The following is a 26,591-nucleotide window of genomic DNA, read 5'->3' as shown; positions in this document are numbered from 1 at the left end:
TTGTCTGGCTCTATCAAATAAACTTACAAGCTTAATCATTTAACATCGACTATTCCGATTTAACTCATCAACCTCCCCCCAGCTTAAAACCCTGTATTATTATTTTTTTAGAAAAAGTGATTATTAGTTTAGAAATTTGTGGGAAAAAAAATCATAATCATTTATTGTGAAATTTTAGAGGGTGTTTGACAGAGCTTATAAGCTTTTGAAAACAGAGTTTATAAGGTGTTTCAGAGTTTATAAGCTCTTCAAATTTGTTTGGTAAATTTTTTGTTAAACAATTTATAAGCTGTCAAAATAAGCTGTTTTTAAAAAAAGTAAGGTCACATCTAATTTTTTTAAAAAGTCTTATTTTGATATTTTACTTCTCCATATTATCCTTATATGTTTTATTAAATTCTCATCATGCCCTCTGTTAATTTTTTGTACATAATTTAACAAATTTTTTTCTAAATTAAAATTAAAAATAGTTTTATTTTTTAAATATATGTTTAACATTTATGATAAATTTAAAACTATTTTTGTATATATACATTATTATTTTCAATACTTTCATATTATTATATCCTATTTGGTAATTTTGCAATAAAAATATCTTCTAATACTAAACATCAACAATTTATTTTTTAAATAAAACCTGACAGCTTATAAGCTCCTAAAATTAAAGCAACTTATAAGATTTTAGAGACCACAGGGGCATAAGCGAGTTAGTAAGGCCTGAAGTGACGTGAGAATAGATTTCCCAGCGTTGCGGGTTCGATCTTCATGTGGAGCATATTTCCGCTGAAATATTGAGGGGGTACACTATGGGGGTTGGTCATGTTTCTCCCTCCTTCAGGTTCCTGTCGCTCGTGCACATCTTTCGATTTAACCTCCACATGAGCCAATGAGTCTCTGACTCATGTGAAATGGGGTCCCCTTTGGGATCAACTTTTTTTTTTTAACTTATAAGCTTTTAGAACTTATTAAGTTGTTTTAATAAAGTCAAACACCCTTATTAGAACCAAACCATATGGACACGATTATTTTACGATTCTAATTTAATTTTAGTTAAAATGGACTTGAACCAAATATTTTCTTACCTTGTAGCAAAGTTCTAAAAAGCGTGAAGCGTGTCGAAACGTGGTGATATGAATCTTGATGTGTAAGATTAGCAAACACAATTACAAATCTGAATTGCACCCTCTAATCAATAAACAAAAGATCCAGAGTTTTGCCTAATCTTTGAAACAAGTAAATTTGATAGGATTTTGGACTTCCACCTTTAATCGACGGTACGATTAACAACAGAAATCACGACAATTGAAACCAAGGAAAACCTTCAGATAACTTGTATCTGACAATCTTCAGTGAGAAACAATCGACAAACGCTTCCAAGTAATTAAACCGGAAAAAGTTTGATTTGAAAATCCAAAGCAAAGCTTTGAATAAAATTCTTGATAGAATTTCAATAATTTGTGTATAAACTGAATCTGAATTATGTTGTTCAATAATGAATGTATTTGTTGTATTTATAATACAACTACAAAATAATAAAAGATATAGCAAAATAATATCTAAATATATCTAAAGATACCTTCCAAAAGCTAAAAAATAGAAAAAATATCAAAAACACTCAAAAATCCGAAAACACACACTACACATCGTACTGTGTGTAAGTGCGGTAGCGCTGGAGCGCTTGGCACATAGCGCTGGAGCGCTCCGTACAGCGCTGGAGCTCAGATGGACTAGCGCTGGGGCGCTGCAAAATACGAAGTTTTGGCGCTGGAGCGCCTGCTTTTAAGCGCTGGAGCGCTGTCCTGTCGTGAAAATCCTTCATTTTCTTGATCTTTTTGGCCTTCAATAGCATTATAACATCCTCCAGATTGATCTTCAAGTACTCCAACTTGATTGCCATGAATTTCAAACCCTTCAACTCTCGAATGTAAATCACGAAAGAAATCTTGGAATAATATGAATCTTCGAGTGCTTTTTAGATTCATATCAGACTCCCCTTCTTCAAAAAGATTTGTCCTCAAATCTTGTCTCTTACCTTGTGTGTACTCAACTCTACATTGATCAAATGATTAATTTTCTTGCATTAAATCCCCTTTGCTTGTTCATCAAAACATATCCTATAACCTGCAAAGAAGAAATAACCAAGCTCGGGATTGAACCGACTATATCATCACAATGAGATAAAACCTCTTTGTACATAAGTACTTTAGGGATTTTATTCATTTGCACAAAAAATTCAACCTCACAACTTTGGACCATAATATTTTCTTTTTTTATTGGTTTCTTTCCTCTCTTTTCTTTCCTCTCTTTTTTTACCTAAAAAATCATCTTACTTTTTTGTACACTCTTTCTTTCGGACTCTAAATTTTCTTTTTCTTTTTATTTTTCCATGGTTATCTCACTTTTTCATCACTTTTTTTTTCAGCCATATCACTCAAATTTTCAATTTCCAATTGATCATCAAAATTTTCTTTTGGGACCAATGTACAGAAAACAATACATGAATCCAATAACTCATTACTAGATTCAATAGTGACACCAACATTAACAAGACTACTATTCACAACATGCACAATAGATGAATTATCATCAAAATGTAGTAACCCAGATTTTATTTTAAGATAATAATATGATAAACATGATTAAGGGTTAATAATTAATCAATTTCAGAGTGTTATTGGACTTCAGAATGAAATTTGGGCTTTTAACTTTTGGGCCGGATCGAAAGCTCCAAACCCAGATCGGAAGTTCCGATCCCCGCCACTTCGGAAGCCGATCGGAAGCTCCGATCCAGGAACGGAAGTTCCGATCTCCAGCTGCCAGCAATGATCGATTACTCAGCCACGAGTTTTGACAAGTGTTGAACGTAGAGCAGATCAGAAGCTCCGATCGTCAGATCGGAAGTTCCGATCCCCGACGTGTCATGCATGCACGTCGTGAGCTGGATCGGAAGCTCCGATCCCGAAATCGGTGGTTCCGACCGTGGCCGAGAATTTTGCCTATAAATATGGGCTTTAAGATTCATTTCTGATTACGAATTCCGAGCTTTCCTTCTTTAGTTATATAGTGTGAGATATACACTTGAGGGCCATATCGGTTATAATAAAAGTTCTGGAATAACCAAGTTGTGGTTATAGTCATCCGGGACTAGCGACTTCAAAGGGCTATCTACGGACGAAAGTATGGTCCGGGAATCTATTTAAGTTTTGGGAGTACTTATTAGCTTAGTTAAGGCTTATAGAACTTGTGTAGTGATACAGTGAACTTTTGAATATAGGCTTGGAACCTAGGATCTACTAGACTTGAACTAGCCTAGAGGTACGTACACATTGACTGAGATTGCCAGCGAGTATACATGTTTATATGTTGCATTTATTTGGCATTATTATATGGCATGATGTATGATTTATCGCTTTCTATACTCATATGTCATGTGCATATACACGTTGAGCATATACCTTGTTATACCTGACTATAGAACCGCTAATCTCTATACTCGATATTCTGTCACTGAGAGTAACGCGACGACGGGGGCATTTATGTCTGACTACTCTGGTGTACTAGACAAGTGTGGTTGCACCCAGAGGTTGATCCGTGCGGTGACAGCACTCATGTGGAGCCGGTACTGAGCATGACTTTTCGGATGACCTTTTACCAGTCATCATGTTGCACAGGGGAGTAGCATAATGTGGGCAAAGGTGGGCATTAGCCCAGCAGAAATTTTTAATTTTTAGGCTTAGATATATATGTTTGAAGCCCAATTCATTTACTAATCATAAAATCATTAAAAATTATCTTACAAAAAAGGAAAAGCACCGACGAACCCAATTAAATATTAAAGCCCAATCCAAAAGGTTATTATTTGTAGATATAGAACGGACAAAATAAATAACGCAAACTGTGAATTTTTCGTAAGAAGTGGGAGTACTGCGCACGCGGACGGCAAAACGACGAGATCGAACAACTTCAATTCTTTAAATAGGTATGTGTTTCAAATTTGTTTATACATGATACATGTATAATCGATTATATAAATTATATATTTTAAATATTATGTAAACATATTAAATTTATTTTTGCTTTCTAGGTTTCATGCTTGAAAGTGAATGCGTCTGGAGATTTTAAATTTTATAATATTTATGTAGGTGTTTCAAATTTATTTATACATGATACATATATAATCGATTATATAAATTATATTTATTAAATATTATGTAAATAATATTTAATTTAATTTTACTTTCTAGGCTTGAAAATGAATGGGGATTTTAAGATTTCTAAATTTTAATATTTAGGGTTAAAATGCAGATATTGAAATTAGTATCTAGTTTATATTTGTTCAAATTAAGAATACAAATTAGTGAAGTCTTTATCTTCATATTTAAAATCTATTATATGATTGTTCTCTTGTATCTATATAATTATGCTGAAAAATGTTTAAAATTGAGTCATTGAACTCTTTTTTGGTTAAAAATAGTAAATAATTTACAATTTGAAATGAATTAACTTAAATAACTATAACTCATAAAATTAATTTTGATTACAGGGAAATTATTACAATGAAGAATCAAAAAATCTTTGATTTCTTCAAAAAGAAAAATGATGCAACTACGAGCGATTTGAATGGGCCAAAGAACACAACTCTTTGTATTTCAGAACCAACATCAACTAAAAGACCAAGACTTGAAAACGAGACTCTTGACGAACCACTTCAGGGCATTACTTGTCAATATGTTTCTGACCCTGGAATTCGCATCCCAATATTGCAATTTCCCATTGAACAACAAGATAAGGTAAGAAGAGCATATATTGATAAAGGACCAACTCAGCCTATATATGATTATCCTTTTACTGATTGTGAAGGTCAAAAGCGTAGATTTCAATCTTCTTGGTTTCAAAAATATCCATGGCTTGAGTTTTCTATTGAGAAGCAAAGTGCATTTTGTTTCCCATGCTATGTCTTTGACATTAATTCAGCACAATTTGACACGTTCACTGTCAAGGGATTTAAGAACTGGAAAAGAGTTAATTGTAAAAATTGTCCATTCAAAAGACATGAAGGAGATGGGAATTCAAGACATAGCTTTGCCATGAGAAAATGGGGAGACTTGAAAAATCTTGATCGACATATTGATAGAAGATTAGAAAAACAATCTTCTGAACAAATTGAGCGAAATCGATTGCTCTTAAAGGTGTCCATAGAAAGTGTGAAATTTCTTGCAATGAAAGGTTGTGCTTTTAGGGGTCACGATGAATCCGTTGACTCTAAAAATCGTGGAAATTATATGGAATTGATCACTTTGTTGGGAAGAATGAATCCGAAAATTGGTATTGTTCTAGAAAAAGCAGCAAAAAATGCAAAATACACATCACCGGAAATTCAAAGAGAGATTTTGAAAATTATTGCTGACACTGTGAGAGATAAAATTCGTGAAGAAATTGGAGAATCCAAGTTTTGTATCCTCGTTGATGAAGTAATTGATGAATCAAATAAAGAACAAATGGCTATCATTTTGCGATATGTTGATCAAGATGGATTCATTAGAGAACGATTTTTTGAAGTCGTTCATGTTGAAAATACAAGTGCATTAACTTTGAAAAAAGAGATATGCAATGTATTCAACCAATACAATCTGTTGACTGAAAATCTGAGGGGGGGCAAGGCTATGATGGCGCAAGTAACATGCGTGGGGAATGGAATGGACTTCAGACTTTATTTCTTAAAGATTCTCCACATGCTTATTATATTCATTGTTTTGCTCATAGACTACAACTTGCTTTAGTTGCAGTTTCTAAGGAGGTGCAAGATGTATGACGTTTCTTTTCAACATTGACTTCGGCTATTAATTTTGTTGGTTCATCTGCTAAACGTCATTTTCAGTTGAGAGTTATCCGAAAAGTTGAAATTAATGATTTGATAGAATCAGGAGAAATTGACACTGGTACTGGAGCTAATCAAGATTGTTCTTTGATACGAGCTGGAGCTACTCGTTGGAGTTCACATTTCAACTCTGTTAGGAGATTCATTGATTTGTTTGGTTCAGTGAGTATACTTCTTCAAGATCTTGTTGAGAAAGGCCTCAATAGTAACATTCGAGGAGAGGCTAAAGGTTTGTACTTGGATATAAAATCATTTGACTTTGTATTTGTATTGTTTTTGATGCATGAAGTTTTGGGAGTATCAGATAAGTTGTGCCAGATATTACAGAAGAATGACATAGATATTTTGAATGCTATGAATTTGGTTTCTACTACTAGATTAAATCTTCAGCAGATCAGAGATGATGGATGGGAAGTGATTTCTTTGGAGTGTGTTGAATTTTTGTGAAAGTAATGATATTGAGGTGCCAAAATTTGATGATTGCTACACACGAGGTACAAAACGTTCTTGTCAACTGAAAAACAATATAACAGTCCATGATCACTATCATTTTGAAATATTCAATGCAGTAATAGATTATCAGTTGATGGAATTGAATGAAAGATTTCCAGAGAGCACAATGGAACTTCTTACTCTCAGTAATGCTTTGAGTCCGGTTGATGGATTCAAATCATTTTCTGTTTGACATTTGTTCTCTTGTTGATAAGTTTTACTTCCATGATTTCAATCAAGAAGAAAGAGATGATTTGAAGAGAGAGTTAGATCATTACAAATTTGATGTACCGCGTCAAGCACAGTTTCAGAATCTTGATTCTTTGCATCATTTGTGCCAAGCATTGGCCAGAACAACGAAGTCAGTTATCTATCCTATGATTGATAGGTTGGTTTGGTTGGTTTTGACTCTTCCAGTTTCTACAGCAACTACAGAACGAGCTTTTTCAGGGATGAAACTCATTAAGAAGCCACTTCGAAATAAAATGGAAAATGACCTTCTAGCCAATACCATGGTTGTTTATATAGAGAGGGATATTGCTTTTGATATTGATACATAATTTATCATAAACAAGTTTGATGTATTGAAAAATCGCAAAATACGGCTCAGATAAGAATTTTGTATATTTATTTAGTGTTTTTTTTATTATGTGATGTTTAAATTAGTAATGAGTAATATTCTGCCCACCAGAAAAAATATTCCTGGCTACGCCCCTGATGTTGCATGCATTATATACATATGTTTACTCATGTCTATGTACTGGGTGTTATCGCTCACGTCCTAGTTGTTATCTTGGACACCCTATTTCACGGGACAGGTCGCAGGATGGACGGAAATGGTAGTTCAAGGCAGGACTAGGGAGCATGGGCCTTGAAGAGATAATTATACAGCAGGATTCGATATAGCTGTATAATGTTTACTTTTAAGTTTTCGATATGGTTGTATCACTACAGATTTAAGTCTGGATTTGTTTTACTAAGCTGATTTGTAAATATTGGATTATGTTTCCGCACGTTTTTACTCTGTTTAGTATTTTGTTGTATTAAGTTTAATGCATGCTATTAGTTTCCAGTTAGTAGGTGATTCCATGCAGGGTCACTACACAAACAATGATTCACCATCCACCACACATATGTCAACATTAACATAATCAATAATAATTGGAGTATCATCAACCTCGATTTTCTCAAATTCTTCAACTTTAACTTTTAATTCATCATCAACTTCAACATTGGATTCATCAACTACTTTAGAATCCACCACCTTCACCACCTCATTAGGACAATGGCTAATATCATGCCCAATTTCACAACACCATATACACACAATATAACAAGTACGAGGATTTGAAATTTTAGATGTACCTTGAAATTCTTGCTTCGGATTTTCACGCTTTGACTTTCTCACGGACTTAGTCACGACCACCTCTTCTAGATTCGACCTCCGTGTGGATGACTCATCATGCCCATGAACATCTCCAAAACCATCGATTTGTCTTTCTCTCTTACTCCCATAATGTCTCCTACTACTTTATTCACATTTACCAATACCATAGCCATCCTCCAACTTACTCAATTTCTTATGTATTTGCTTAAGCACATCCTTAACCGCCTTTCTCATCATCTCGATCAACTCTTCCATTTGAACCTTAGAAAAATCTAGTTTCGAATTTTCTCCTTCTTTATAATTCATGGTACTTGATTCAAAATCTTGGCTTTGATACCAAATGATATGAATCTTGATGTGTAAGATTAGCAAACACTATTACAAATCTGAATCGCACCCTCTGATCAATAAACAAAAGATCCAAAGTTTTGCCCAATCTTTGAAAAAAGTAAAATTGATAGGATTTTGGACTTTCACCTTTAATCGACGATACGATTAACAACAGAAATCACGACAATTGAAACCAAGAAAAACCTTCAGATAACTTGTATCTGACAATCTTCAGTGAGAAACAATTGACAAACGCTTCCAAGTAATTAAACCGGAAAAAATTTGATTTGAAAAGTCAAAGCAAAACTTTGAATAAAATTCTTGAGAGAATTTCAATAATTTGTGTATAAACTGAATCTGAATTATGTTGTTCAATAATGAATGTATTTGTTGTATTTATAATACAACTACAAAATAATAAAAGATATAGCAAAATAATATCTAAATATATCTAAAGATAGCAAAGATATCTTCCAAAAGTTTCCTAGTATGTTTAGAAAACTAAAAAATATCAAAAATATCAAAAATACTCAAAAATCCGAAAACACACACTACACGTCATACTGTGTGTAAGTGCGGTAGCGCTGCAAAATACGAAGTTTTGGCATTGGAGCGCCTGATTTGAAGCGCTGGAGCGCTGTCCTGTCGTGAAAATCCTTTATTTTCTTGATCTTTTTGGCCTTCAATGACATTATAACATCCTCCAGATTGATCTTCAAGTACTCCAACTTGATTGCCATGAATTTCAAACCCTTCAACCCCCAAATGTAAATCATGGAAGAAATCTTGGAATAATATGAATCTTCGAGTGCTTTCTAGATTCATATCACGTGGGAGCCTAGCTTCAAGGTTTTTAAGTTTAAGCGCGATTACTGCGAGCTTAAGCGTAAAAAAACGTTTTTAATTTAAACTATAATTTTAGTCATCTTAAACAAATCAAGTGCATGTAATGCATTAATTCTTTGTGAAATTCTAATTCAATTTATTTCATCATTAATTTCATATCTCGTGTCATCGAACATAAACTAAATTAATTGGTCTAATTTAAAACATTAGCTGTAAAATCATTCAATATGTTCTACATTCACATTATCTCTACAATTGACACAATATTATACACTTCTAACATTGCTAACAATCACTCACTAGTAAAAACGCTAATTTATAATCTATTTTCGTTTTATTAATCAATTTTCGTTTTTAGAAAAATCACATTTATGCGTATTTAATGATACTTGATATGATCAATCTATGTCTAATCATTTTTTTCAACCATTTTTGGCCAAAACAAAACGTTTTAAAAAAATTTCAAGCTTAAAAGAGATTAAACGAAAAGTAATCAAGCTTTTTAGAATATTACTTTATGGTCATCAAGTGAAAAATAATTTTGCCATCATAATTTATCATACAAAATTATGATGTGTAAAAGGGAGCCCAATGAGAGTGATCCAAACGCGTAAAAGATAATGATGCCTCAGCCGCCATTCGCATCCTGTCCATATCTCAGTCAAAACCACGAGCTTTGACTATAGTATATCCAATTTTTCGTCATAAAATGGCCCACAAAAGATTTTTTTTTTTCTTAAAAAAAATCTAATTTTGTGTTTTGTATTTGATGTTTTAACAAATGTAAATAATCCAATTGTTTTTAAAAAATAAAATCATTCCAAATGTTTCCAACAAGGATTCATGTCCAGGAAAGGGAAGTTGTGAAAGAAAACAAATTACCTAACCTAACTAAAACTAGTTTAAGTTCGACCTAAACTTATATTTTATGGGTGGAGTCTATGATGTAAAAATAAATTAAATCTTGATAAATGAATTTATATTTATAACTGGTTTTTTCAAGAGTAAAAAAAAGTCGAATCAATTGATAATTTTATGAATATATACTATCAATAAAGCAAGGAGTTGAACGATAACTAATTTTGATGGTTTTTTTTTAAAAAAATTTTGGAACTGTGTTTTCATGCATTTAACTCTATTTCATATTTTATTTTATAGAATATGTTTCAATTTTCATATCTTATAAGTATAAAAAATTCAATCTTGTCGATGACTTGCAGTTCATGTGACACTAAGGTCCTAATTGTAAGACAAGATTTTGAGTTCGAGACCTTAACGAAAATTTTTTCCTCAACTCAAAAAAAAAAATGTCAATCTTACTTATCATTGTTATATTTAAATTTAAATTTGTAAAATATCATAACTAAATGGAAAAAGTGAAAAAAAAAAAAACCGAGTTCAAAATTACTTTTATTTGTTGTTTATTTGGTCATAAGATGTTTTCAAAGCTTCTCAGAAGCTTATAGCTTGTATCGAACCAAACTTGAGGGAAAAGAGATCACCAAACCCACAATTTTCAGACAAATGTAGAAGCAAAACACGTCTATATTTCCACTTTTTCTTCTTCCCGACAAGCCAATCAAGAATCATATATCCCAACACATATCATTTATATTTTCCCACACGCATCTTCCTCAGGAAGCTTGGAATCCTCTGTGAATCCAAGATTGTATTCAGTTTTTCATGTCTTCTCCCAACTCTTTCACCAGTCTTCTGGCCGCCGACCGCCGCCAGCAACCCACCGCCGGCTCCGCCCTGAACAGGGAAGTTGGGGGTGGCGGGAAAGGTTCTGGGGTGCCTAAGTTTAAGTCTCTGCCGCCCCCTTCTCTTCCCATATCCCCTCCTTCCGCCGCCTCGCCTTTTTCCTACTTCGGCTTGAGCCCGTCTGAGTTTCTTGATTCTCCGGTTCTGTTAGCTTCTTCCGATGTAAGAAAAAAGAGAGAATCTTTAGTCTTTTTTGCCTGTCATACATATTCTTTGAAATGAATTGATGAAATCTTTTCATTGCTGGGATGATTTTTGAAATGTTTATCATGCAGATTTTACCTTCTCCGACAACAGGAACGTTTCCGAATATCAATTGGAAGATTGAATCCAACAGAATATATCAGCAGGAGATTAAGCCAGAGCAGAAGAACTTCTCAGATTTCTCTTTTCAACCCAATACATTCTCCACTGTAAGAAATTCATTTCCATTTACTCTTTCTTGATTTCTTTGGTTAATTTACTTTTTTCCCCAATGAATGAATCTAACTATTCTGCGTACATATCGATCAATTCAGGATTTTCCCACATGGGAATTCTATCAAGAACCTGCTAAACAAGACAATTTGCCACCAGAAAACAACTTCTTGAATTCCGAATTCAATCCAACCCAGCAAATTGATCAATACAAGGAATCATCAGCGTCAATAACGGAGAACAAGAGGTTGGAGGACGGCTATAACTGGAGAAAATACGGGCAGAAACAAGTGAAAGGAAGTGAGAATCCTCGAAGCTATTACAAATGCACACATCCCAATTGCCCCACAAAGAAAAAAGTGGAAAGATCTTTGTCTGGACAGGTTACTGAAATTGTTTACAAAGGTTCTCATACTCATGCGAAGCCTCAGTCCGTTCGAAGATCGTCTTCGTCCGCAGTTTCGGCTTCTTCCGTGGTGATTCAGTCTCAAACCGAGGTACCGGAGCAGCTGTCAGATGGTTCAGTTGGTGCAGGGAAAGCGGATTCTTCGGTTGCAACGCCACCGGAGAACTCATCGCTATCGGTTGGAGATGATGAGTTCGACTATAAGAGCAAGTATGGTGGGGATGAGTTTGATGAAGATGAACCCGATATGAAAAGATGGTAAATTTCATGAACTTGTATAGTTATTTTACACAAAGGATACATTTGGATTGAGTCATTTGAAATCGCATCTCTGTTTTTTCCCCTGCCTAATAGTATATTGCTTTGTGTGTTCAGGAAAAGTGAGAATGGAAGTGAAAATGGTGGTGGGATTGGGAGTAAAACAGTGAGGGAACCAAGAGTTGTAGTTCAAACCAAAAGTGATATAGATATACTAATTGATGGGTATAGATGGAGAAAGTATGGCCAGAAAGTGGTGAAAGGAAATCCCAATCCCAGGTGAGAATTCAATAGTTTCTTGATCACACATAAATTCAATCAAGAATCAGGGCACACACTTCAATTTTCCAAGTAGTTTTAATCTTGTCGCACCTTTTTCTTTGATTGATGATTGTAGGAGCTATTACAAGTGCACTAGTCCCGCCTGTCCGGTTAGAAAACATGTGGAACGAGCCTCAAACGACCCGAAATCCGTGATAACAACGTACGAGGGGAGACACAACCACGATGTCCCGGCTCCTCGCGGTGGCGGAGGCAGCCATATCCTCAGCAGGCCCGTCCCTTATAATCCTAGCAACAATTTAGCCATGGCAGGGGCATTGCCAGTACGCGGTGGTGGCGCGGTCGAAGCCGAGGCGCCTTTTACCTTGGAGATGCTGCCTAGTCCTGCCAGGAGCTTTAGGTATTCAGGGTTCGGGAATTCGATGGGTTCCGGTATCGATCTTTTGCAGGACAATGCATTGTTTTCTAGAGCTAAGGATGAGCCTAGAGACGACATATTCCTCGATTCATATCTATCTTAAATAAATTATGTCACGTTCGCTATGCTAGCCAGCAACACGGTCAGTTCAAACGGTGATGAACTGATAATTTTGTTGTAAATTTTGTATATTTTGACATGTATAAACACGGAAATATGATTCTTTTTGCACAATAAATTTTTTTGATTTCAACATTGACCTATTCATGGAACTTTTTGGTTCCATCACTTGGTCCATTGTCCACGTATTTGACGTACAAATTCAAACACCAAGAGGATCATAGGTTCCGGGGAGTGTTGGACTTTCGTGGTGTTTGTGTGGTGTTCTTGATTGGGATTTGTGGTGGGGTTCTTTAGCGGTTGAATAATTTTCCATTTGTTGATTTTTGCAAGGATAATAACAGCTGTTTTGTATATATTATTGGATGTATACGGGAACGATAAATTGTTGCTCAGATATATGATTTTAAACATTTTTTTATATAAGAAAAACACGTCGGTCAATTTTGTGATAAGGATATCTGACGTGATCTAATTTATGAAAAACAATATGCATTATGTATATAGACATCGTTTGGTTTGAGGTATGGTATAAGTAATATATAGATAAGTAGTATAATGTAATAAAAAATAAATAAAAAATGATAGTTAAAATTGTATTGGATTTGATTGATAGATTATGGTTTATTTAATTTGATTGATTAAATTTTATATAAAAATGTTAAATGAGTATTTTGTTCTTTTAACAATAAATAAAATAAAAAGTATATTATTTATAAGGGGTAATATAGTAATTTGAATTCAATGATTTGATTGATGTGAGATAAATAATTAATGATTTGATTGATATAATATAAATAGTTAATACATAGATAAATAATATGACGAGAAGAACGTGGGATGAGATAAGATAAGTTATACATATATTAGTAATACCGTGAAAAGAAAGGTGGTATAAGGTATATAGATATTTTTCAGCCTCCGTGTGAAAACTCAAGAAAAAACGTAATGATATAAAAAAAAATAAAAAAAAGCGTAAAACCCTTACACATGGGACAAAATTGCCAAACTTCTAAAGCTACGCGGTCTTTAATTTATATATATCTTTATATTTAGCAGGGACAAATGCAATTTGTGCTCTATTTTAAATGTAACGATAATTTGGTGATCAGTCCCTAAACTCAAACCTAAATTAGTGTGCAGGGACAAATACATTTGTCTTCTTTGAATGAAAATCGATACAAAATATCAGAAATAGAGTATCAAATGTGTTAGATTTGGTATAAATATATGAACTTTGAGTACTAAAAAAATATTGATATTAATGACATATTTATCTTATTTGAATGAAAATCGGTACAAAACATTAAAAATATGGTACTAATATATGATTTTTGAGTACCAAATGCGTTAAATCTGGTACAAATATATGATTTTAGAGTATTCAAACATATATTGCAAGTTCATATTAATAAAGATGTTTAGATTTTATACTCAAAATCTTATTTTTTATACTCGATCTTAAACAATTAGTGCTTGAATATCATATATTCGTACCATATTTCCAATGTTTTGTACTCTTCTATGATTTTTTTAGTATTCAAACATATGTTGCAAGTTTATATTAATAAAGATGTTCAGATTTTATACTCAAAATCTTATTTTTTTTTATACCCGATCTTGAACAACTAGTGCTCAAATATCATGTATTTGTACTAAATTTTCAATGTTTTGTACTGAATTTCATCCGAAAAAAAATAAAATATGTGGGCCCAGGAAATTTAAACAATTTTTTTTATGACAGGGGACTGAACACAAAATTAGATTAGGGTTTAGGAACTGGACACTAATTTACCCTTAATGTAATCAAGTCTACAATTCTAGGGAAGAAAAAAAAAAGAAAGAATATTTTATTTTATATTTATAAAAAATTAAAGAACGTAGATATCATTTTGTGCAATTGAATGGGTCAAATGTTCTAGAGGCGTGGGGGGATTGCTTGGCGCATACGCCGATGCGACTCAACTTGCCTGCGTTTGGTGAGTTAATAACGTAGGAAAAGCACCTTTATTTTAAGTCCTTTCTTTCTTGCCTTTTGACTCATTCACCGCCTGCATACAAAGATAAGAAGATAATGCCTAATGTAATACCATATGTTTTAGTGTTTGTTTTTATATTAAAATATCAAATTCTTAGCTTCGAATCCCAAATTTACATCTACTATGTTAGTAGTTCGGTTTGTGATCACTTGTGATTAGTTATTTCGTGGTATTATTGAATCATTTGTGACGGATCGTAGATTATCGCGTCGATTGTGTTATATTGAACAATGAAGAACGTAATCATTGAAAAAATTAAACTTTTGAGAGTTTGTGGATTGAGAAATATAAACATATTTTGTGGATTTTTCTTTGGTGACATCGAACAACCATATGATGATAATTAGATGTATCCACGAAGGAGACAAAGGGGCCTAAAAACGATTTGATTTTTATATTTTAATGTTTATTATTAAACTTGTATTTCGTCCCACTACATATTTCAAATCATCTTTCATTTTTGTATCATCAGATGTATCCACCAAGGAGACAAAGGGGCCTAAAAAGGATTTGATTTTTATATTTTAGTTTATTATTAAACTTGTATTTCGTCCCACTAAATATTTCAAATCATCTTCATTTTTGTCCTCTCATCCAGTTTTTTGTCACGCCATGATTATCGCTAAAACAAAATATGATAACCTAACGCACACGCTTCAACCCGGAATTTTGCTATATAGGTTGCGTAACTTGCGTTATATTAAATTAGAGAACATATTTTTTTAAAAAAAATTTCAAGAGAGAGCACAAACCCTTTGAAAAAGATATTTCTCGAGAATGTTCGTGAACAAATCGACTTGGTTCATGTTTGTTATGAAATATATTGTATTTTATAGGTCAGGTCAAAGATATATTTTATAAAACTAGAAAAATGTACGTGCGTCGCACGTAACAACAATTTTATTTGATTGAGACCGAAGTTATTAAATTTCGTCGAATGTTTAGCTTTATAAAATCAAGTGTTATACTTTTTACGGGCAAGTTCAAACTTCAGTCACCATGATTCAATATCTAATTAGCTATTGAAGTGGTCATATGACCTATTTAACATTATTTTTTGTTATATTTGTCGGTTTCTGATCGACGTTTTTTTGTAGTGATATTATATGTTTATGCATTGAGTTTGATTTATTTTTTAGCTTAACAATTTTAAAACAATAATATATGTTATATATATATATATATTTATTGAAAAACGTAAAATATATATTTGTTACAAACTGTAAGATCAAGAGATTTGTGTTTTACTAAAAGCTATAGTTAGTGGTAATTGTGTAACGCAAATCTTTTAGATCGTATCGCAGTTCAAACAAACACATGTTTCAATTGTTCAACCTAAGGAGACAATTATTGCACCCAAATAATCACCTTATCAAGAAGTGCTTTCAATCAATATGAATCGAAACTACAAACTTGACTCTGATATTAATTGTATGGCCGATCACGTATCGCTTTACCAAAATTTATAGTTAATGGTAACAATACGACTCAAAATTTTAAACAATACAAAATCTCAAGCGTCATGTTTTGATTAATGCTCTCAGAGACTATTATTGCACCCAATATAAACAATTTATTTAAATGATAATTTTACTTATATTGATTTTTAAGAAAAAAAGTAATTTTTTTTCTAAAAAATAATTTTTTGATTCATTAACTTGTCCAAATTTGAGTTTTAGTCCATTGAGTTGTCAAATTAATTTGGTTACGGTGCAATAACATTTAATTTTCAATTATTTTTAGTCCAATTGCTGACGTGATATTTGATAATTCAACAATGTTCGATCCTCACTTCAGCATTTTTATGTCGTGTCAGTATTTTTTTACTATAAATCAGTATTTTCCAGTTTCACGTCCCCAATTAGACCAAAAGTAGCCGAATTAAAATTTAGCGTATCACAAATAAACTTTGTAAACTTAGTGGACCAAATCATAATATTAAATAAGCTAGTGAACAAAAAAAACTATTTTTTCTTTATTTAAAAGATTTATTTAGAGATGGATTTTGATCTTCTATTGATAAAGTAAATATAAATTACGTTTTATTTTTTCTCTGATAAATCATATTAATCATTAGACAATTGTTGTAACTTAACTTGCTACATTAATTTCTTTCAGATAAATAATTTTTTGATTTATTAACTTGTCCAAATTTGAGTTTTAGTCCATTGAGTTGTAAAATTCGGTTTTGGTGCACTAACAATTAATTTTCGACTATTGTTAGTCCAATTAATGACGTGATTTTGACAATACAACAATGTTCGATCTCAATTTTTGACTTAAATATGTTTTTATTCTTAATTTTCTTCAATAATAATTCAATTGTGTTGTTTTAAATTTGATATACATATAAAGCACATGTTGTTGTGCATGCCATAAAAAGCATTTATATGAAGTGTGATAATTAATATATAGTTTTTAAGAATATTATGTTAAATATATTATTTGCAATAAAAATTTGAGTAGACAAAAAAATGTGAAGAAAACATTTTTTAGATAATTAACGATCATATTTTAAACAAGTTAAATTTTTTATAATCAATCATTTCTAAGATCTAAGTAACTTAGATATAAGAATAACTTGTCTAACTTAAAATCATTTTGAATTTAGTGTGATTTTCTACTTTTTGTCACGTAATTTTTTATGATTTCATAAAAATTAACATTAATTGATTATATTAGCCAAATATTATATTATAATACAAATATCAATATGAAACTTAGTTATAATCATACTCTCTATGTCTCACTTATTTAAACTATATTTATTTTTTATTTGTCTCAATTATATAGTTTAGTTCTCATATTAAATATCATATGTCCTACTCTTTTAACAATTTATCCCTGTTAAATTCATATTATTAACTACTTGTATAATTATTTTATTTTATTAAAGTTTAATTAAATAAGGGAAAATGAGAAATTATTTTACAAAATTTATTTTTACAAACACTTTCTTAATATATATGTGAAAATACACACAAGCCTAAATAAATGAGACGAAATGAATATATTTTTTACCTTGGACAAGAAAATATTTATGTTGTGTATTAATTCTTTTAAATTTTCATATTATTTTACCGATTTATCCCTATTAAATTTATATTATTAACTACTTGTATAATTATTTTATTTTATTATTATTAATTGAGTCTATTAAACAAATATTATACTGTAATACAAATATGAACATAAAACATAGTTAAAATAATACTCTCTATGTTTCACTTATTTAAATTACATTTATTTTTTATATGTCTCAATTATATAGTCTAGTTTTCACATAAAATATCATATATCCTACTATTTTAACAATTTATCTCTATTAAATTCATATTATTAACTATAATTATTTTATTTTATTAAACTTTTATTAAATAAGGGCAAACTGAGACATTTCTTTACAAAATTTACTTTTTCAAACACTTTCTTAATATATATGTGAAAATACACACAAGCCTAAACACGTGGAACGAAATGAGTATATTTTTACTTTGGACAAGAAAATATTAATGTTGTTTATTACATACATTAGTAGTCCTTACAATTTTCAAAAATATTAGACAAAAATATTAATTATTAAGTGAATAATGATAATAACTAAAGTGTCACTTTTATTTCATATTAAATATCATATGTCATATTCTTTTACCAATTTATCTCTATTAAATTCATATTATTAACTATTTGTATAATTATTTTATTTTATTAAATAAGGGTAAAATAAGAAATTTTTTTATAAAATTTATTTTTTCAAATAGTTTCTTAATATATATGTGAAAATACACACAAGACTAAATAAGTGGAAAGAAATGAGTATAATTTTTATCTTGGACAAGAAAATATTGATGTTGTTGATTACATTTGTAACCCCTAAAATTTTCATAAATATTACAAAAAAATATTAATTATTAAATGAAAAATGATAATAACTAAAATGTCACTTTTATAAATATATATATAGATATAAACAAATAAATAAATTAAGACAAATTTCAATAAATATAATAATTTTTTAGTTTAAGAAATAAATTAAATTTAACAATTAATCTACTTTGAATAGTAAATAAATGGAAACAAAATTAAGATAAATTTTGATTAATAACTTTTTTAATTTAAGACATGAATTAAATATTAAAAATTAATATACCTTGAATAAATAAATGTACAAAAATTAATTACTCTTGACTAATCTAGAAAATAAAATTAAAAACCTAAAAAAAACATTGGAAATGACAAAAAAATATTTAATTAATAGTATTTAAGATAAAGAAGGATAAAATAGAAAATTCACAATTGGAACTCATATATTTATAAGAGTAATAGATTAAAGGGGAAATTGCATATATCACCCTTGTGAAATCTCGAGTTTGCTGATAACCCCCTATGAAAATTTTTTAAGGTAATAACCCCCTGTGATTCTAGATTTGTAGCATCTACACTTTTTTCAGCTAAAAAATGACCAAAATACCCCTACATAAAATAAATGATAAATTAAAGAGTTCATAAAAGTCAAGGGTATTTTCGTCATTTTTAATCAAAAGGGGTGTGCATGCTATAAATCTAGAATCACAGAGGGTTATTAGCTTAAAAAAAATTCATAGGGGGTTATCAGCAAACTCGAGATTTCACAAGGGTGATGTATGCAATTTCCCCTAGATTAAATCATAAGACGATCTCATATTAGTTTTGTGTTAAAGAATCATATCTCATATATGTGTGTGTGTGAAAATGACTTTTGCTATAATTCATGAGTCTCAAACTCAAAATTTCGTTCAACACATAAGACTTTATAAGTATCAATAAATCAAGGGAGATTTTCAATTTCACTTGAGAGAGTATCTAGAAAGCACTTTTCAGTTTTTCCTTAACAAAATTTCACAAAATATCAAAATTTTGTTGAGATAAAGCTGAGAAGTGCTTCCTAAAAACTCTTCCAAACATTACCTTATACAAGTTTGATTCGAGTTGTACCAAGGCCCACGGGTGGAGACACACTTAAGACTATCTGGGTTGTAACTCGCGTAACTCGGGTGTCCCAAATTTTTTTTTACGAAAAATAAATAAATTTATGTGTTAATTTTAGTCCAATTTGTAAATCGGTGACTCAATTTTAAAAATAGTAGGAGTTTAGTTCAACCTATATAAATAAAAAATAGGCTTAAAAACAAGAGTTTTCTAAAGAAATTTCATCGATCCCATTTTTCAGCAATTCCATCGATTTCCCTCTTCTCAGTACTGAAATCCCTCAATTATTCATCGATTACTGGAAATATGATCCCATTTCCATTCAGGCACTGATAAAATCTGTAACAAACCAGGCGGTTTCTTCCTTTTAGCCTTCCCTTTCTGGCAATTAAGACATCGAGAAACAAACTCAATGATATCTGACTTCATTGGTTTCCACCAATATTGAGCCTTCAAATCATTGTACATCTTCCTACCTCCAGGATGAATACTATAAACCAATGAAGTCAGATATCACTGAGTTTGTTTCTCGATGTCTTAATTGCCGGCAAGTGAAGGCTGAAAGGAAGAAACCGCCTGGTTTGTTACAGAGTTTATCAGTGCCTGAATGGAAATGAGATCATATTTCCATGGACTTTGTGACAAAGTTGCCTCGATCTTCCAGAGGTTGCGATGCTATCTGGGTGATTATCGACAGATTGACGAAATCAGCATGTTTTATTCCTTATCGCATGACATATAGACACGACCAGATGTCAGAGATTTATGTTTGAGAAGTTGTCAGATTGCATGGAGTGCCGAAGTCTATTGTATCCGATCGTGATCCTCGATTTACATCACACTTCTGGCACAGCTTACAGAGTGCATTAGGTACTTAGCTACACCTGAGCACAGCCTATCATCCACAAACAGACGGACAGTCTGAGCGTACCATTCAGATCTTGGAGGACATGTTGCGAGCTGTAGTGCTTGATTTTGGCACTAGTTGGCAAGATTCACTGGCACTTTATGAATTCTCGTACAACAACAGCTATCAATCGAGTATTGAAATGGCTCCGTTTGAAGTTTTGTATGGTAAAAAGTGTCGATCTCCTCTTTACTGGGATGATATTTCTGAGGTAACTGATATTGGGCCTGACATGATTCGAGATATGACCAAACAGGTGAAGCTCATTCAGAAAAGAATGAAAACAGCTCAGGACAGACAAGCAAAGTATGCCAATGTTCGACGTCGACCTTTGTCTTTTGAACAGGGGGATAGGGTGTTACTGAAGATTTCTCCGCTCAGAGGTACTGTACGATTTGGTAAGCGAGGGAATTTGTCTCCACGTTATATTGGTCCGTATGAAATTATTGAGAAAATAGGCAATCTTGCCTACCGATTAGCTTTGCCTCCATCCTTATCTGGAATACATGATGTCTTTCATGTATCGATGCTTCGGAAATATCTAGCTGATGAATCTCATGTGCTTCAATCTGATGAGGCTGAACTCGACAAAACCTTGAGTTATTTTGAAAAGACAATTCAGATTCTTGATCGTAAAGAGAAGCAACTTCGAACGAAGACTATTCCTCTTGTGAAAGTTCAGTGGAGTCGTCATGGTATTGAAGAAGCAACCTGGGAGACGAAATCGGACATGAGACAATGATTTCTTGAGATGTTTCAATGATGTGAGTATCTTCTTCCGTCTTTCTGTTATATGTTTTATATGATATGCTGATAGTACTTGAGATTTCGAGGACGAAATCGTGTCTTAGTGAGGGAGAATTGTAACGCCCGGGTTGAAGAACGGATGTCGTATCAGTTTCTTATGAATTTCCAGCAATTATTTCGAAATTCCTACCTTATATTATGCTGGTTTTGATTAACCAATGAAGTCAGATATCACTGAGTTTGTTTCTCGATGTCTTAATTGCCAACAACTGAAGGCTGAAAGGAAGAAACCGCTTGGTTTGTTACAGAGTTTATTAGTGCCTGAATGGAAATGAGATCATATTTCCATGGACTTTGTGATGAAGTTGCCTCGATCTTCCAGAGGTTGCGATGCTATCTGGGTGATTATCGATAGATTGACGAAATCAGCGTGTTTTATTCCTTATCGCATGACATATAGACACGACCAGATGTCAGAGATTTATGTTGGAGAAGTTGTCAGATTGCATGGAGTGCCGAAGTCTATTGTATCCGATCGTGATCCTCGATTTACATCACACTTCTGGCACAGCTTACAGAGTGCATTAGGTACTGAGCTACACCTGAGCACAGCCTATCATCCACAAACAGACGGACAGTCTGAGCGTACCATTCAGATCTTGGAGGACATGTTGCGAGCTGTAGTGCTTGATTTTGGCACTAGTTGGCAAGATTCACTGGCACTTTATGAATTCTCGTACAACAACAGCTATCAATCGAGTATTGAAATGGCTCCATTTGAAACTTTGTATGGTAAAAAGTGTCGATCTCCTCTTTACTGGGATGATATTTTTGAGGTAACTGATATTGGGCCTGACATGATTTGAGATATGACCGAACAGGTGAAGCTTATTCAAAAAAGGATGAAGACAGCTCAGGACAGACAAGCGAAGTATGCCAATGTTCGACGTCGACCTTTGTCTTTTGAATAGGGGGATAGAGTGTTTCTGAAGATTTCTCCGTTCAAAGACATTGTACGATTTGTTAAGCGAGGGAAGTTGTCTCCACGTTATATTGGTCCGTATGAAATTCTTGATGAAATAGGCAATCTTGCCTACCGATTAGCTTTACCTCCATCCTTATTTGGAATACATGATGTCTTTCATGTATCGATGATTTGGAAATATCTAGCTGATGAATCTCATGTGCTTCAATCTGATGAGGCTGAACTCGACAAAACCTTGAGTTATTTTGAAAAGCCAATTCAGATTCTTGATCGTAAAGAGAAGCAACTTCGAACGAAGACTATTCCTCTTGTGAAAGTTCAGTGGAGTCGTCATGGTATTGAAGAAGCAACCAAGGAGACGGAATCGGACATGAGACAACGATTTCCTGAGATGTTTCAATGATGTGAGTATCTTCTTCAGTCTTTCTGTTATATGTTTTATATGATATGCTGATAGTACTTGAGATTTCGAGGACGAAATCGTGTCTTAGTGGGGGAGAATTGTAACGCCCGGAATTATTTAATTTTAATTCAAGAATATTTAATTTGAGAATATTTAGAGTTTTGATTTAAATTCTAATATTCTTAAATTAATTAGGATTGAAATTGAATGGAATTAAAGGCTGAGGACCAAATTGAAAATATTGAAGACTTGAGGGGCTAGAGTGCAAATATTGGAAATTGGTTGGACACCTATTAATTTGATAGGTACTCACGTGTATGCTATCATTTTTCATCAGAATTTTCATATAAGGAAACCGAGAGAGAAAGGAAACAAGGAAACCCAAGTTCAATCTTCATCTTCAACTTCCAATAGTTTGAGTTCCGGTTATCCGAATTCGATTTCGAAAAGTGCTTTCAGAATCAGGTATGGCCACTATGACTTTATAGTTATGCCGTTTGGTCTGACGGATGCTCCAACTGTGTTTATGGCTTTGATGAACCGTGTTTTTCAGAAATATCTTGATGACTTCGTTATAATTTTTATTGATGATATTCTGATATATTCGAAGAATCTGATTGATCATTCAGAGCACTTGAGAACTGTGTTAAAGACTTTGAGAGTTGAGAAACTGTATGCTAAACGGTCAAAATGTGAGTTTTGCTAAAACAAGTTATTTTTCTTGGACATATTATATCCGGAGATGGTATATCTGTTGATCCAAGTAAAGTCGATGTTGTGATTAACTGGTCTAGACCAACATCTGTTCCTGAGATACGTAGGTTCATGAATTAAGGCCAAGCATCAAAGCCAAAACCAAAAGAATTTTTTTTTAATCAATGTGGCTCGCTCGAGCGAGCCTCACCCCTCGCTCGAGCGAGAGCTGCTCGGGTCAATCTCAGGAACAGATGTTGGTCTAGACCAGTTAATCACAACCTCAAGTTTACTTGGATCAACAGATATACCATCTTCGGATATAATATGTCCAAGAAAAACAACCTGTTTTAGCCAAAACTCACATTTCGACAGTTTAGCATACAGTTTCTCAGCTCTCAAAGTCTTTAACACTGTTCTCAAGTGCTCTGAATGATCAATCAGATCCTTCGAATATATCAGAATATCATCAATAAAAATTATAACGAAGTCATCAAGATATTTCTGAAAAATACGGTTCATCAAAGTCATAAACACAGAAGGAGCATTCGTCAGACCAAACGGCATAACTATAAACTCATAGTGGTCATACCTGGTTCTGAAAGCAGTTTTCAGAATATCAGAATCTCTTACTCGCAGCTGATGATACCCAGATCTCAGATCGATCTTGGAATAAACAGCAGAACCCTGCAACTGATCAAACAAATCATCAATACGAGGCAAAGGGTATTTGTTCTTTACCGTTGCCTTGTTCAGTTGCCGGTAGTCGATACAAAGCCTCATGGAACCGTCTTTATTTCTAACAAATAATACTGGAGCACCCCAAGGAGAAACAGTGGGTTGAATGTATCCCTTGGCCAGTAAATCTTTCAATTGTTCTTTCTATTCTTTCAATTCCACTGGTGCCATTCGATAAGGTGCTTTAAAAATCGGTACAGTATCTAGCATCAGTTCTATGCTGAAATCAATCTCACGATAAGAAATAAAATACAATGCATGATTTTAAAACAGGCTTCTCTCAAAAAATCTCTCATTTTGTCGGTTGGGATCCCGAGAAGAAGATATCGTAACTAAACCACCGACACTCCCGATCGAGGTGGGGCTACATATCTTGCTTCTCTAGACTTTGAAGCCACCATACATGTAATTCAGACGCTAGGCTAATACAATCACCCAGGCCATACATATATAGTTCCTCAAATCGTCTAATCGAACGACTCCGTTCATTTCAAAAATCAAAGGATAGGTCTCACGAGATGAATGCAATATAAAACATCATATATTCATTCAACAATATCATAGACACATTCAATAATTCACATAAGAGCAAATAATCAATTAAGTATGTGATTTAAGGAACTCGATACAAACCATCTCGAGTTTTAATCCCATTCAAAAAGTAGTCCACTTTTACCTTTCGATTATGAGGTTTCAAGGTGTCTTCTAGCTTTCCAATCTGTACAAGTAACATAACCAAACCTCTATCAAAATCTACCCTCAAGATCAATCCAATTCTATTGAGAAACTAGACTCCAAACCTTGTTCTTTCTTCTAACGGTTTCAAAATCAAGCTTCTCGAATTGATGTCCCCTGTTTACAAACTGAAATCACAGCATATATACCAAGGAAATATCAGCTAAAACTCAGCAACATCTCAGTCCAATATACAATAGCAAAACAACTTCAAATCATAAATTCGACGGCATAACGGTATAAACTCGACAATCGAAACTCAAAGCTATCAACACTAACAATCAAATACACCATATATCATCTGTATATCAATCAAAACCCAGCATATCAGCAAGTATATAACTCAAATAATCAGCTGGAATTATAAGAACATAATCGATAGCCATTCTTCAGCCCGACTTCAACATAACAAAGAATACAAGATCATCAACCTCAATACAAAACAAATCTGATCTCTGCCATTTTTGAATTCTTAAACCATGATGAATCAAAAGAAAACTTACATCAATTCAAAGGTTTCATTGCGAGGATTCCAAAACACTTTTCGAAATCGAATTCGGATAACCGGAACTCAAACTATTGGAAGTTGAAGATGACGATTGAACTTGGGTTTCCTTGTTTCCTTTCTCTCTCGGTTTCTTTCTCTGAAAATTCTGATGGAAAATGATAGCATACACGTGAGTACCTATCAAATTAACAGGTGTCCAACCAATTTTCCAATATTTGCTCTCTAGCCCCTCAAGTCTTCAATAATTGCAATTTGGTCCTCAGCCTTTAATTCCATTCAATTTCAATCCTAATTAATTTAATAATATTAGAATTTAAATCAAAACTCTAAATATTCCCAAATTAAATATTCTCGGATTAAAATTAAATAATTCCGGGCGTTACATTAAGATAACTTTAAATTAATAAAACTTTAACTTTAGAACATGAATTAAATATTAATAATTAATTCACATAAAATAAATAAATAGACATAAATAAATACTCATTGAAAAAAGCTAAAAATGACATAAAAGAACCCTGAAAATGACATAAAGTTAGTCATTAAATGAAATAAAATAAATACAAAACTGTAAATTCATAACTAAATGACCACTTTTAGTTTGAACACTAAAATATTTTTAATCCTTAAAATTTTTTAAAGGATTACTTAGTTAGTTATCACCATTATTTTTATAATCCCCCTTCTTAAAAAATGGAATATCAAAGATTTGTATTAGATTACCAAATGCAAAAAATAAACTGATTGATTGAATAAAAGAGGGTAATACATTTCTTATACAAATGAAATAAAATCTTTATTTATGATATGATTTTATTTATTTTGAATAAGACGGTAAAAGTTAATAACTCAATTGAATTTTTTGTTTTCTAAAAGTTTAATAATAAATTATGTTAAAAATTTTAAAAGACTAAAAACATAACGATAGTGATCATAAATCTTGAAAGTAAGTTAAAAAAATTAATAATTTTTTTAGATTTATAGACAAAGAAAAAATATAGCTTTCAATTGATAAAACTTTCGTTTCAAACATGAATTAAATATAATTAATTTTATCTACAATAAATACATAGATACAAATTAAATACTCATTGAACAAAACTACAAAATAAATAAAAAACCTCAAAAAACCTTAAAATGACAAAACTAATTACATCAACATGAAACTTACTTGTAATCATGTATTTGTTTACCTTCGATTAAAAATATTGTTGTTGATTACACTTTTAGTTCATCACTAAAATATTTTTGGTCTTTAAAGTTTTATAAA

General features: G+C 32.3%; 2 protein-coding genes across 2 annotated transcripts; both read left to right on the top strand.

Moving 5' to 3' along the window:
• Window positions 1-4,556: 4,556 nt before the first annotated feature.
• Window positions 4,557-6,930, top strand: LOC140878485 (uncharacterized). The gene is made up of 5 exons (XM_073282085.1): window positions 4,557-5,675; window positions 5,879-6,107; window positions 6,168-6,308; window positions 6,448-6,533; window positions 6,586-6,930. The coding sequence occupies exons 1-5, from the start codon at window positions 4,557-4,559 to the stop codon at window positions 6,928-6,930; spliced, it is 1,920 nt and encodes a 639-aa protein (XP_073138186.1).
• Window positions 6,931-10,415: 3,485 nt separating this feature from the next.
• Window positions 10,416-12,731, top strand: LOC140880118 (probable WRKY transcription factor 26). The gene is made up of 5 exons (XM_073284242.1): window positions 10,416-10,859; window positions 10,973-11,110; window positions 11,216-11,778; window positions 11,896-12,057; window positions 12,176-12,731. Exons 1-5 carry the CDS (start codon window positions 10,617-10,619, stop codon window positions 12,579-12,581), a joined length of 1,512 nt encoding a protein of 503 aa, XP_073140343.1. The 5' UTR covers window positions 10,416-10,616; the 3' UTR covers window positions 12,582-12,731.
• Window positions 12,732-26,591: the final 13,860 nt, after the last annotated feature.

This window comes from Henckelia pumila, chromosome 2 (genome assembly GCF_033568475.1).
Source record: "Henckelia pumila isolate YLH828 chromosome 2, ASM3356847v2, whole genome shotgun sequence".
NCBI lineage: Eukaryota > Viridiplantae > Streptophyta > Magnoliopsida > Lamiales > Gesneriaceae > Henckelia > Henckelia pumila.
Note: the sequence above shows the minus strand (reverse complement) of the source record. Positions and strands in the feature narration are given on the sequence as shown.

Bases quoted from the DNA above. Each gene is read 5' to 3' on its own strand.
- LOC140878485 (XM_073282085.1), top strand. From the start codon at position 4,557: ATGAAGAATCAAAAAATCTTTGATTTCTTCAAAAAGAAAAATGATGCA. The intron at 5,676-5,878 runs GTAACATGCGTG...CGTCATTTTCAG, and splicing joins GCAAGGCTATGATGGCGCAA to TTGAGAGTTATCCGAAAAGT. The intron at 6,108-6,167 runs GTTTGTACTTGG...TGATGCATGAAG, and splicing joins CATTCGAGGAGAGGCTAAAG to TTTTGGGAGTATCAGATAAG.
- LOC140880118 (XM_073284242.1), top strand. From the start codon at position 10,617: ATGTCTTCTCCCAACTCTTTCACCAGTCTTCTGGCCGCCGACCGCCGC. The intron at 11,779-11,895 runs GTAAATTTCATG...TTGTGTGTTCAG, and splicing joins GAACCCGATATGAAAAGATG to GAAAAGTGAGAATGGAAGTG. The intron at 12,058-12,175 runs GTGAGAATTCAA...TGATGATTGTAG, and splicing joins AAAGGAAATCCCAATCCCAG to GAGCTATTACAAGTGCACTA.